Source organism: Alligator sinensis, unplaced genomic scaffold (assembly GCF_000455745.1).
Source record: "Alligator sinensis unplaced genomic scaffold, ASM45574v1 scaffold311_1, whole genome shotgun sequence".
Classification (NCBI taxonomy): domain Eukaryota; kingdom Metazoa; phylum Chordata; order Crocodylia; family Alligatoridae; genus Alligator; species Alligator sinensis.
Window position 1 is genome coordinate 1191032 of NW_005842355.1, and position 14525 is coordinate 1205556.

At 41.0% G+C, this 14525-nt stretch overlaps 1 protein-coding gene across 2 annotated transcripts in view; it reads left to right on the forward strand.

The window, feature by feature from the left end:
- Nucleotides 1-8602, forward strand: part of ALDH1A2 (aldehyde dehydrogenase 1 family member A2) — a 43924-nt gene extending 35322 nt beyond the window's left edge. Inside the window, exons 9-12 of one of the 2 annotated variants that reach the window (XM_025210551.1) lie at nt 30-194; nt 674-831; nt 1711-1796; nt 7806-8602. In XM_025210551.1, coding sequence (XP_025066336.1) covers nt 30-194; nt 674-831; nt 1711-1789 — 402 coding nt within the window. In that variant the 3' untranslated portion in view covers nt 1790-1796; nt 7806-8602. The remainder of the gene's footprint in view (nt 1-29; nt 195-673; nt 832-1710; nt 1797-7805) is intronic. The other variant, XM_006029090.3, reaches the window with a different exon arrangement.
- The last annotated feature ends 5923 nt before the right edge of the window (nt 8603-14525 follow it).

Sequence of the window (14525 nt, forward strand, 5' to 3'; positions counted from 1 at the left end):
CAACTGAAATAGCCCTTTCACCTTTTCAGATTGATAAGAAACAGTACAACAAGATCCTGGAACTTATCCAAAGTGGAATTACTGAAGGTGCAAAACTCGAATGTGGGGGTAAAGGATTAGGACGAAAGGGCTTCTTCATTGAACCTACAGTGTTTTCCAATGTAACAGATGACATGCGGATTGCCAAGGAAGAGGTATTCACACACCTGGGGCAAGATCATCATAAATTTGAATCCGAACAGGATTCAGTTTCTTCTGTTTATTTTATAAGTTGAAAATTTTAGAGTTGGAATTTATTGCTGTAAATGCAATATGCCTCCTGATACTCAATGGCTTGACTCTCTCAGACCTCTTTGTGGGCAAAAACATTTTCAGCAACTATCTGGGTAAAGAATCTCAACTTTTGTCATCAGCTGTAAAGTTCCAGAGTTCACAGAAGAGATAAGGAAGGAAGGAGGTTGATGAGTTTCATGGGGCAGCTGCTCTTTTTAAGGCTCTGCTTTGGGAAAGCTCACACAGTTTTACAGAGAGCTGTTACCACTAATAAATGTTGCTCTGGGAATTGGTAAAGAGTAAAACAGAGAAGGAAGACAGTTGAAAAAGCAGAATAAAACAGGGATAAAATACCTTTGACAGGGCTGTTTTACAAATTAATCATTAATCTTTGTTGCAGATCTTTGGGCCTGTTCAAGAAATACTGAGGTTTAAAACTATGGATGAAGTCATAGAAAGAGCCAACAACTCAGATTTTGGATTGGTAGCTGCTGTCTTTACAAATGACATAAACAAGGCTCTGACAGTCTCATCAGCAATGCAAGCTGGGACAGTCTGGTAAGACAGCAGCCACCCTGCATTCCAGCTATTGGAGATAAAGGGTTTGACTCACTCTTATTGTGTGACTCCAGTTTTCCACCCTTTGTGTTGAATTGTGTATCTAGAGTAACCCAGAGATTAATCAGGCTTGTTCTAGATAGCTAACAACTGTCAGGGGGAGGGAGGTAGTCCATTGTCACTCTGCCCACCTCACATGTACACTGTGTCCCTTTTCCCTGCTCTTTCTTTGTCTCTTTTGGATTGTAAACTCATCAAAAGATGGGAAAATACCTTCCTTTGTGTTAATGCAGCAGCTAGCCTGCTGATGGGCAGTGCTGAAAACAAATACTTCATAATTGTAATGTCCGTTGTTAGTTTCATATTTAAAAATCTTGTTAGTTTTTCTGCTGCCTGCCCCACAAAAAATCAGTTTCTGAAGTCAAAGTACATAAATCAAGAAAACAATAGGCACCCATTCTCTCCACTCCTGGGAATTGGTAAACCCACTTCTGAAGGTTAACAGCTTGTAATTTGATGTGTCAGATCTGGATAAATTAAAGATCCAAGAGAAATCAGGTTGAAAAAGACAACCTCAAATCTAATAGCAATGTGTTTAAATTGGGATTGAAACTTGTCAGCAAATTAACAGTTCATTACTAACACTGAATCCAAGCTATTTAATTCCTTCCTTTGGTCTCCCAAGGGCCCAATCCCGCTCTCTTCATGATTGAGCTTTAAAGTATACATTGATTTGATTATGATTTAAATATTTTATTATGTTAGGAATATGTTACTGCAAATTAAAGTATAGTAATTTCTGTCTGAGTTCAAATTGTATCTGTTGGATTTCCCAAATATATGTCTGACAATGCACCCAAATTTAATTTCTTTTGGCAGGATAAATTGTTACAATGCCTTAAATGCCCAGAGTCCTTTTGGAGGGTTTAAAATGTCTGGCAATGGGAGAGAAATGTAAGTATCAGGTTTGTAACATTCTTAACTTTTTCCCAGATATACAAGCCAATAAAAGTTAAGACATTCTTAGACTCCAAATGACATATGAAGATACTCTGATGGCATAGAGGGGGGAATATGGTATAAGATAATTGGTAGCTGTTCTGAATTGGGTATGTATTAGATTTCTATGGCACTGCTATTTTCCTGTGAGGATTTTTGGAACAGGAGGGTGAATTAATGGAACTGGCTTCTCATTCCTGAATGGATTGAAAGCATCTGTTCATACCAAAGGGACACATCTATACATGCGCTTTACTGCACAGTAGACTAATTTGCTGTGCACTTACACAGCAATTAGACTGCCTCATCAGATAGTTCCTTCAGACTATCTAATGGCAGAGTAAATTTCTCCGGTTAAACACACATGTAGATAGTGACATCCAGGTTAGTTTATTCTGGCTCAAATTGTGTCAGAGTTTATTCAGTCATATTAATTGCACATGTAGATGCACCCAAGCTGTGTGTTTCATGAGATCTGTCCTCAGGTGTATTAACAAGCAGTTTTCCAAGGTGAGCCATTGTTTGCTGTTTGTCTGCCCTATTTTTGCCTCCTTAATTGAAGCTCTAAGTATTTTTTCCTGCTTTTATTGTTTGCCACATTTTGCAATATCTGTATTTAATTAAAGTGCTATTTATCTCTTCTACATTTAACAACATGTTTAAATGAAATCAGGCCTTGATAAAGACAGACAACTGTATTTACACTCCTTTAAAAAAATCACCTTCTATTCCACAGTATTTCTGCCTTCTTCCTTATTCCAACTGGAAGTAAATGTCTGATCTTTTGGAATGGAACCCCACCTTTAATCTTCTTCCTACTATAACTAAATTAAAGCCCTACTAATACTTAGTCCTCATGGAAATCACAAGTTTTATGTTATCAATAGTGTAAGTACCATATCTGATTATGTATTTTTAATATACATGCTTAAAAGGTAAGGTTCACCTCTGTGTAGGGGGTATATGTACTGCTGAAGTCCAGCTTAGGCCTTCTAAGTATTTTATGGCTGACTACAAACTCAGCAGTAAAATCCAAATAAACTCTTTAAAACTATAAATATGTGACATATAAAACTTGAACCATAAAATAGGCTCTTTACAACTGGAAATATTTTCCCTCATTAAGCATCACTTTATATAAATCATTCTTTACATTCATGAGTTATGAGGTGAGCTAAAATCCAGCATAAATATTTCAGCCCATCTAATTCTTATCATCATGAAAATATTCTAAAAATACTGATCTTGACAGATTACATACTAACAGAATTCACAAGAGTGACCTTCTTGACTATCTATATGAGTAAAAAAGTGTGTGCAAGTTTTGATTTTTCAGAGGCACAGAGGAAAGTTGGCACTGAACTCTCAGTGAAAATTAGTGAGAGTTAGACACATGATTCCCTTTTGCACCTTTGAAAATCTCTCCCTTATAATTAATGTTTAGGTTCGATAATAATATCTCCCCCAGAATGACACCTGTTAACTCTCTTCTGAAGGACCATTCTGCTCACATAAGAATCTCTTTGATCAGTTATAGTTCATCATGAATGCTATTTCTCCCTTGTTTTTTCTCTCTGGGTATATCCATTCACATACACACACAAATACACAGTGCCAGCTAAACATGGACAATACATCCTGGTGCTTTAAGGAATACATTTGCCAGCCCAAATATTAGTGAGCTACATACATGCATTAGAAAAACAGGAGTAGAACAAGAGGTCCTAGCTGCGTTGCCTTAATATTACAGTAACAGTGGCTTGGTGTGTTTTTGCATTTAATATCCTTTTGAAAAAAAATCAAGAATTGAGACCTGTTACCCCAGTTTCACAGTCTCTTTGCACCAAAGTTTGTGACTAGTCAAGGTGCAAAGCAGTGGAGAATCAGCTCCAAAGATATTGAAGTGACCCATTGTTAAAGGGGATCAGGTGAACTACAAGTAGCCATTTTAAATTAGAAATGTCCCAAAGACAGGTTCTGGTCTGAGTCCAGTCTTCTGCGAAGTTCAGTTTTGCTTTATACCCACCATTTACTGCCATGTAAAGCTTTCAAAGCAGTAGAACTTTCAGCTTGGGCTCGTGTTACAAGGTACAGTGTATACAGTCGCACTGCTCAGAAACAGCTCAGGAAAAAATAGGACTCTAAGTCACATTCTTAACCTTGATCATCTGTTGTTCTTGAGCTGAGGAGGCTGGATATTAAATTAATTCAGTCCCTATGGAAGTGCATCTTATTCCTTCCCTACTTAAGGGAATGCCTATCCCTTACCCATAGTCTCCTTCTCAGGTGTGCAGCCACTGTTGTCTCCCTGGTCCAAGAACAGAAGTCAAATTAGGTGTAATGTGGCCATGAAGTAGGACAGTGATGACAAACTCTTTGGCAGGCATGGCACAAATTAGCCCCACATCTTCCCCAAGTTCTACTCTGATCCCATTCCTCTGCATGGTCTGCTGCTCCACTTTCTGTTCCATACTCTGAGCGCCCTGCCCAGTCTCTTGGTCTGCTTTCTGGTTTTGGCCTTGTGCTCCCTGCTTGATCTCTTGCTCTACCTTCTGCTTTGCAGCCTACTCCCTCACTGATCTGTTGCATGCTACAAACAGAGCCTACCTATACTATCTGTGGCACAGGTTGGCCACCCCTGCAGTAAGGCATCCTTACTGCCCCCTGCTTCTCTGCAGGGCAGTAGTACATTGGAGGGACTACCTAGCCCTATGTCTGAACATGCAATTATCTATCTACTCCAGAAAACTGTGTGTCTGGAATAACCAAGCTACCTGCTCAACAGTAACATTATGACAGCTTTCTCATGCTCTTGCAAACACCGTCATTGGGAGTCTTACTTCTGTGATTACTTTGGCTGTATCAGACATACTGATTGGCTTATAAAAGAGAGAATCAATTAGCAAGTACCTTCTAGGGCTGTGCAAAGTTTTGGGGGCCGAATCTCCAAATCTGAACCGAATCAGAGGACTCTTTAATCTCTCTGAATCAAATTGAAACCCTCCAAATTGATTCAGAGAGATTCGGAAAGATTCAGAAAGATTCAGCAATTCAGACACAGACACAGCTTTAAATGTTTTTTCTACATTCCTGAACGCTGCGATGCTGGGGTGCATGGGGTGTCCCACAGAAGTGTGGGGAGCTCCCCAGCATGCTCAGCAGCAGACCAGGAAGTGGACCAGAAGCACTTCTGGGTCCGCTGGGGAGCACGCAGGGGGGGCCCCCGTGCCCCCACCCCGGCTTGGCAACTGGTGTCCCCTGGGTCTGGGGGGGCACCCGGGGTCCTCCCATGGCCAATCGCTGAACTGAGGAGGTGCGGGGGGAGGGAGGGTCCTGTGTGCTTCCTGGCAGACCTGGAAGTGGACTGAAAGTACTTCCAGTCTACTTCTGGGTTTGCCGCTGAACACGTGGAAGCCCCCCCACACCGTGGGTCAGTCCATCTGCCCCAGCATCGCAGTGATCGCAAGCCGCGCTGGTACCTTGAGGTATGTAGAAAAAACTTTTAAAGCTGTGTCTATATCTGAATCGCTGATTCTCTGAATCAGCATCAAATCTTTAGATTTGGGTTTGGCCGAATCGAATCAGGGACAGTGATCTGAATCAATTAATCGATTCACGGCCCCTGATTTGGGCTGAATCCAAATCCAAATCCAAATCGAATAGGGCTGGCTTTGCACACCACTAGTAGCTTCACAGCACCTCACATTTACCTACCTCTTGCAGTTTAAAATAGAAAATGTGTTTAAGGCCCCTATTACTGAAAAGAAGTTGACCATAGATATGTTTAACTATGTTTGCCAGACTAGGACAAGACACCAGCTGGTAGCTGGCAGGTACATAAAGGCACTGTATTCTACCCTGGCTGGGTTAACTATTCACTTACAAAAATGTGTCCAACAGGTGTTTGGAGCCAAGTTTCAGCCCTGAATCAAACAGAAACTTTCACACAAAGAGACTTATTAGCATTAGTGCCTAGGCTCCACGCAGCTCTGTGACAACCTCAAGTGAACCATGGTTCTGTGGCTCAGCCAAGTTTGATTAATTAACTGGTTTGGTCATTCTTTGGAAGACAAAACTGAGACTTTCCACTGAAGGTTGTGGGGATTTGTCCAATTCAAACTTTAATTGTAAAAAATCTTCATGAGTACCTTTCCTTGCCTATACTTAGCTTCTTGTAATTGATACGCTGCCTACTGGAACATCAGGCTGACTGAGTAAAATATCAGCTGGCTAAGTCAGGTGTAAAGTTTACTGTGCCAAGAGGCATCCTGGAAAGGGGTCAGAACTGCAGGTGGAGTAGAATGGCCTGATGAATATTAACATTTCATCAAATGAATTAATGCTCCAAGAGGAGATTAGAGGGGTTGCACTGGGAAAAACTTTCTGTGTAAACTCTGTGCTTTGGAAGTAAATTCTAAACAAGCTGTGCAGCATTAGGCACAGACCCAGAGGTTTAAAGAGGGCAGCCTCATCCGATTCTGAAAGGGTGTTCAGGGGAGTCTGCTGTGGGCACGATTAACATGAGACGCTAACTGCACAGGAGCCTAATAACACTGCACAGTAGCATGCCAGGCAAAAAACAATGCTAATATGCTATTGCACAGTAGTATCAGGCTACTGAACAGTAAGCACCACTGAAAACTTGTGTCAGCACTACCACGTAGTAGCATGAGTTACTGCGCATTGATTTAGTACTTCGTTAACCAAGTACTAAATGTAATGCACTGTAACTATGGTACATTAATGAACATGTAGATGCACCCCCAGAATATTTGTAATGGTGCATATTCTGCATAGCTGGATATTGAAAGATGGCAGCACAAAGTACCAACACACTAATATGAGGTCCACTGGCAGGAATTCTCCAGCTTTTCTTCAGACAAATAAAGAAGCTGTACGAAGTATAGAGTCTTGCTGGGGAATTTCTAAACAAGAAACAAATGCCCCTACAAATGGGTAGGAAAATGCTAGTACTGCAATTTGCTAGACTGAAGAGATACTCCATTTATACATTTGTGGCAGGAACTGTCCTTTGTTTTATATATGTAAGGTACCCTGCATACTAGAACCCCAATCCCTGATTACAGCTTCTAACCACTATTATAATATACATATCAAATACTAACTTGCCAATCACTCCAAATATATGCAGAGGAAATTTAAAAAGCTGCTTGTTGGAGAAAAAGAGTGAAGAGTCACACTGTTGACTCCAAAGAATTGTCCCAGAGAAGACATAGGACAGATATTGCAGAAATATCTACTGAGAGCCAGGATAGTGCCAATTTTTTACTATCATTTATCCAAAGCAGAACTGAATCTCAGTGGATGAGATTTAGAGAGTGCTTTACTCCAGGGATTATATGGTCTGCTGGGTCTCACTTTGCCAGGTCTAAAGAAGCATGTCTAGCTATGGGAGTCAGAGCAGGTTGAACACTTCATCTAAGTAGGCGCTAATGCCTAAGTTCCTGCTTCACCCCATCCTGTGTAACTGATGCTACCTGCCTTCCCCAAATATTGGGCAGAAACCAGTCGTAGAAAAGAAAAAGGCAGGTAAGGGAGCTAGTGCATGTCTAGTTTAGGGATGTTTGATTTCCATGGCATTCAGTTGCTGGCCTTTCTTTCTAAAGCGGGAACATGGGGGCTAATTGTGCTGCTGAAATATTACCTCTTAGCACTCGAATGTTCTTCCAAGCCCTGGCAAGGCTGAAGGCCATCAATTCATGTTACTGCTGCAATCCTAGATTGGACTGTACAGTGGCTCTACCTCCTACCAAACACATCTCTGTCTGTCCTAAACTGGAACTTGAAATTCAGGGTTTTTTTAGAAATGATCCTTAATTAAGTATAAAGGTATGTAGTATAATAAACTGCCTGTGCCTGGGCCTGGAAGTTATGCATCATGATTTCATCTGCTTTATATTATGGATACATAAAAAAATGGGCATGTGCCGATAAGCTACAATTTTGTGTTCTAGGGGTGAATGTGGACTGAGAGAATATTCTGAAATTAAAACTGTGACGATAAAGATTCCTCAAAAGAATTCCTAAGAAGACAAACACCGTGTTGTGCAGGACAGCACATGATGCCACCCTTTGTATTCCTTTGGGGACCAGCACTCAGGAATAAAAGCATTACACAGTATATATTTAAGAAATTAAGATACAACATATATAACAGGCACATAATTGCATAAATAATGCAAAGTAACTTTGTGTGGTTTCATAGCACTCCACTGAGAACGTTTTTCCCTAAATCATATGCCAAGAGCTAAAATTGTGATTGAAGACTACATAAGAAGTGTTCCAGTTATAAAACTGTTACACACCCAAATACACGCACACTTTTTTCTCTATAAAAAAGGCAAGTTGTTTTAAAATCGCCTTCTCAAATAGGGCAGCCTTGGCTGAGATTCTTATTCTATATGGGACTTTGGGCCCACAGTTCTAACAGTGAGCAATTTACCAAGTCTTATGGCTGTTCGTTAAAAGCCAAAAATGAAATATTTTGAATTGGAGCCAGCCAATATTGGTACGCTGGCAACTTTCCAACTAGCATGATATTGTGAAGGGGTCAGGCTGGGGGGAGCTACATTTTTATATAGTTTATGGCAATCTGAAAGGATACTTATCAGTGAGATTTGGTTTCTGTTGAACACACAAGCCTTCTGATTTTTCACAGCTTATCCTAATAAATGTTTTACATCTTTTCTATATAAAATCATCCCTCACTTAGAATGTTCAAATTTTTTTTTTACCTGCCTGCCAAAAGAGCATGAGGATGGTGGAAAGGGATCCCAAAGGCTTTACAGAAGTATTTCAGCTTTTATTATTTGCCTAGCTTTTATTTTTAATGAAATATCTGCATAGACAGACTCTGCAGGATCCTCAGCCAGCAACCCGCTCATGATTACAGCAGATGTTTCTACTTTAGCCAGCTGGGAAATTGTGACATGTATTCATTAATGTTGGAAGAACTTGGCAAAAACCTTCCTGACAGGCGAGTTTGCTTGATTTTATGTTTTCTTATGAAAAGAAGGCTTGCTGTCCTCCCTATGCTTGCAAGCCCAAGGAGAGCTTAATTGCTGCTACTGTACTTTTTAGTTATACCCACTCTTGTTCTAACACAGCACCAAAACAAGAGCAGGCCTGTTGAAGAGTGAGACTTTTACAATACAGTGTCACACCAGTCCCTGCCTATGGAATCCCTGCTGCTCCCCCTTCTGCAGTCTTTTCTTCTTTCCAGCTGCAGACTTTACTCAGTCTCCAGTTTCTCATTTGTTTGCCTGCTTGCTTTTTGTTTTGTTAATTTAGAATAAGAACATTTATTTAAAAGTGCAGCAAATAGTCTACTGTACCTATATTACACGGAGTGTAAGGACAGAATTATAGCTTCATGTGTTTATCAGTTTCTGCTTTCTAACCATATGCTCCGTACTTCAAGGTGCTGAGCACTGTAGGCCTAATTCAACACACCGTTCGGAATGTGCTCACCTTTTTTGACTTGTCAACTTCAGAGGGATTACTCGTGTATTTGAAGTTAAATATCCTTAAATGTTTTGTTGGATCAGGGCCTTAGAGTGCTCTCAGCACCTTGCAGTGTTGAGCCTCACAAGCGTTTTGTATTTATAACTCATGTCAGTTCTTCGTGTGTGTTTAAAGCAATATGTATACATGATTAATAAATGACAAAACATTCACAAACATGGAGATGAAACAAAATAACAAAGTATTCCTGAGCTGTTAAATGTGAATGTCATGTACTCCTGCTGTAGTATGTCAGAATGAAAAAAAAATACAGCAACTGACAAATTAGTTAACGTTCTAACTGCAATATAAAATGTGAAAAGGAGATTTTTTATTTCTTTTTTGCTATTTAGTCTTAAAAAATACCTTCTGTGCTAGCAATAAGCATTTATACTGTATACTCTTCTGTATTATTTTTGTGTGGTTTTGTATGTCTCTGTGTACTTCAAATAAATTCAGGTAAATAATATACAACTGCCATTTTTCAGCTTTGTCACTGTAGCTGCTTTTGATGTACATGAGTTTCTGAAAAATCTTTTTAATGTACCAACCACACGTATTCAGCATTTTTTCCCAAACTCTGCAGTTTTTGTTCCAGTTTTTAATCATGTATATAGTTATATGTTATTAAAAAAGTAAAAGGATATGAAATATTTTCTATGAAGTTTTTCCATTAAAAAGGTTTAGAGAAAGACTTTGCAGCTTGTGAGAGTTCTTTGTTGTTGAAGAGGCTAGAAGAAAAACTTATTACATTATTGAAGGAGCTGCTCTCACAGTAGCTTTATTTTCATTTGCAAAAGTGGATGAAGTAAAAGGCCAATTATGTTTTTTGGACTATTATTGCAGCTGTATGGAAAAAAAACTGTGAATTGCAGATCCAGGTCACAGCCAAAGTTCATCCTCGCCCTCTGTGGTCATAACATTTAGCTATCAGTGAATGTCTGAAATCATTTGAACCAGTGGGGCATCCTCGCAAACTGTTGCATCACAGCTTGAGTTTTGGATAAAGTTTAAAAAAATGATGATGACTTTTCTTTCCTCACCAGATGAGTCACAGAGATGATTAAATTAACACCAAGATAATTTATGGACTGATATTTTACAGGCCTTTGGTCTCTAAATCCTAAAGTTGAAAAATCAGGCTGTTTGTCTGTTTATTTAACAAGGAGTACAATTAAGGAGTCCCTTAAATTTCACAGATATTTTTTATTGCCAAGAACAGTGTTCATCTTTGGGAAATTTTCCTATTGCGACAATACAGTAGTTAATATTACCTTAGTCTGTTCTATAACCAATGCATAGGCTTTATCCTAAATACTTGAGAAATGTTATTTATTTAAACAGCTCATGGGAACCTAGCTGGATTAGAAAAAAAGAGGAAATGCTGATGAAGTAATTCTACTTTTGGAATTGCAGTTAAGTTGTATTATATATGAAAGAGACTTTGTTATTGAAAATCTTATTGAAAAGCCTTAGAAATCAGGAATGTATTAAGTAAGCATAGCAGAACATCGCTTCTACTTCCTTTAACTAGTAACAGGGTGCCTATACACGAGCAGCGAGGCTGCTTTGATGCGCTGTAACTACAGAGCTGTAGTTACAGTGCATCAGAGCAGACTCAATTAATTGAACAGACTCAATCAATTAATTAAGTCTGCTGGAGCATGGTAATTGCCATGCTCTAGCAGCCTCCAGCGTCTCATGTATCAGGGTCCCATGCTTCAAAATGCCAGTGGAGGCGCTTTATCTAAAGCTTTTTTGGCAAGCTTTAGATAAAGTGCCCCCACCACCATTTTGATGATACACAAGACACTCTGGCTGCTTATATTAGAGTGGCTCTGAGAGATTATATAATTAGAAAGCCACTCCAAGAGCCACTCTAAGTAAAGTGCGCGCCCCCCCCGAGCCCATTTATAAATGCCCAGAGGTAACCCCTTCCAGTGGACATTCATTTGGATAATCAACATTTTACATTGTACCTCAGAATTAACAGGTATCCTGTTCAGCTAACTGTAGCAGGAACCTAAAGCCTCACTGCCCTGAGCAGGTTACAAGTTTCTTGCTTGACCACAAGCAATTGATAGTATATACAAAGCAAAATAAAGGAGGTGGGGCCTGTTCCTGCTCCTACTAAAGTTGGTGGGAGTTTTGTCATTTAACATCAGTCTAAGCAGGATCCAGTCCCTGTGTGCCCTAATTAAAACAAGCCAAGCTAACAAATGATAAATCAGTATGCCTGTACCTTCCAATCCCATACAAGTTGTCTACCTGTACTTCAAGAAGGCCTTTAACACAGTTTTTCACCCCATTCTCATTAAAAAAATAGGCGACTGTGGCATTGATGCCTACACAGTCAGATGGGTGGCAAATTGGCTAGATGGTCGCACCCAGAGAGTGGTGGTGGATGGATCATTTTCAACCTGGAGGGATGTGGGCAGTGGAGTCCCCCAGGGCTCAGTCCTGGGGCCTGTACGGTTCAAAATCTTTATCAGCAATCTGGAGATGGGTGTGGAAAGCACGCTGTCCAATTTTGATGATGACACCAAGATGTGGGGTGAGGTGGGCATGCTGGAAGGGAGGGACAGAATCCAGCTAGATCTAGACAGGTTACAGAGGTGGGCGAATGAGAATAGGGTGGAAATTCAACACAGACAAGTGCAAGGTGCTGCATCTAGAGGGAAGGAACCAGCAACACACCTATAGGCTGGGGAACTCCCTTCTCAACAACACAGTGGCTGAAAAGGATCTTGGAGTCATTGTTGACTCCAGGATGAACATGAGCCACCAATGCGAGGAAGCGGTCAGTAAGGCTAACTGCACCTTGTTGTGCATCTACAGATGCATCACAAGCAGGTCCAGGGAGGTGATCCTTCCCATCTATGTGACATTGGTCAGGCCACAGTTGGAGTACTGCATCCAGTTCTGGGCGCCACACTTCAAGAGGGATGTGGCTAGCATTGAGAGGGTCCAGAGAAGGGCCACTCACATGGTCAAGGGGCAGTGGGGCAGGCCCTATGAAGAGAGGCTAAGGGGCCTGAACCTATTCAGCCTTTACAAGAGAAGGCTAGGAGGGGATCTGGTGGCCATTTACAGACTCACCAGGGGGAAACCAGTGGAAATTGGGTGAGGCTCTGTTCCCTTGGGCACCACTGGGGGTTACTAGGAATAACAGACTCAAATTGTTAGAGAGAAGGTTCAGGCTGGACATCAGGAGGAGTTACTTTGTGGTTAGGGCTACCAGGCTCTGGAATGGGCTCCCAAGGGAGGCGGTGCTCTCTTCTACCTTGGGGGTCTTCAAGAGGAGGCTGGATAGATATTTGGCTGGGGTGTTATAACCCCAGCACTCGTTCCTGCCCAGGGCAGGGGGTCGGACCTGATGATCTGTTTAGGTCCCTTCCGACCCTAAGCACTATGAAACTATGAAACTTATCCCACAGAGCTTACAGTCTATCTAGAGAAGAGGGGGAAAGTGATAATGGAGGCACAGAGCAGTGACTTGCCTAAAGTTACACAGCAGCTCAGTGGTAGAACCAGAATAAGGTCTCCTGAGTCTGAATCTAGAATTTCCTCCATCATCTTTCTCCAAGTGATTGAGGGGGACAGGAGAGAGTAAGACCAACCTATGGAAAAGAGTACAAGAACTAACACTGGTGACATAGAACCCAGGCACAAAAATAATAATTGAAGGGGAAAAAACTAAACAAAGACAGGAGTAGTGAAGCACGTGAGGGTATATCCATGAATAATTTCATCTGAATGCCAGGAAAAATTTCCCATGTGTGATCTATTTGAGATCTGAGATTGTGCCCTGGGTACCACTAAACTGTAATCCCCAAGAATCCTCTCTGCTTGGGCTAAAGACAAAGGAAGCTTGCATCACTGATGCACTTCCCAGAATGTTGTCATAACCTTCTCTGATGCTGTTAATTAAAAATACAAAAGGATGCTGTTTTAAGGGTGAGGCTCATGCTCAGGTTGCCTGGAGGGAGAGCTGCTAAATAAACCTAGATTTTTGTAATAAAAGTAGTGACACACTGTAAGAAACTCTCAATGGGCAGAAGTCGCACAGGCTGCTGAAGTAATCCAAAAGAGTGTTTGTGAAATGTTTGTGCTGCTGGCAGGCAGCGCATTGCCAGGATAGATCACACATCATGCATTTGCACATCAAATGAAGCTGGCCTGGTCTGAGAGCATGGGAAAGGCCTGTCTTGAACGGCATGTGTCCTACTTCCTAAACATGTATATTTTACACTTTTCACTTGGTTATTAGCCAGATTTAACGTACCGCAAGTTCCCCTAAGCTCATCATTTTGCCTTTGAAGTGGAACTGTTTGGATAATGTTTCCTTTGGCCATTTATCTATGTAGCAAAACAGGAATCTAAAACCTAGATGTTTTGGCCTCTAACATTTACATCTGAGCTCTTTTAAAAGTATTCAAGACTGTACATAAGACTGTACATGCACATGTATGCATACACACATATGGGTAAATATGGCCATTTTTAATGACCTTGCTTAGCCATTGTCCTTGTCCCTTGTGATATGCCTGGTGGTGTTATTTACCCAATGTGCTTACATGAACTCATTTCTGATGTGGTTTTCCCTGCTGTTTGTAGAGGTGCACAGCTGTGTTCATACCACATACAGAAATTGAAACCAGAAAGACATTTCTGTGCAGCATGAACAATCCCCTGCCCTACAAAAGCACAAGAAAGCGCATTCCCTGGACTCAGCCACAGGACAGCAGAGGTGGCAGCGGGAGCCTCCTCATGCTTTGTTTGCTCTCTCTGAACCTTCTGAGACTGCCAGGCAGGTGTGGCACTCCTGCAAAAGCAGCATTTCTCAGGAGGTTTCTGTGACTTCCTGCTTTGAGGTAAGCCCAGGTGTCACAGAAACATAGCTTCTCTCACAGTTAATTTGCACTTACGCCTAACAGTACAGAACCCAGTAAAAAACAGAAATATGGCATGGAAAGAAAACATACACGTGTATGCGTACACATGCACACACACCTCCTGCCAAAGAGATTACAATTTGGGAACCATGGCTAGTACATTTCTTTTGTACTGGCTGAATCTAAATGTGGGCACCCAAGTAAAATAATGCTCTTCTCTGTATAATGAATGAGAACACCCTTGTGGCATACTTTGATCATAACCCAGGCCATCAC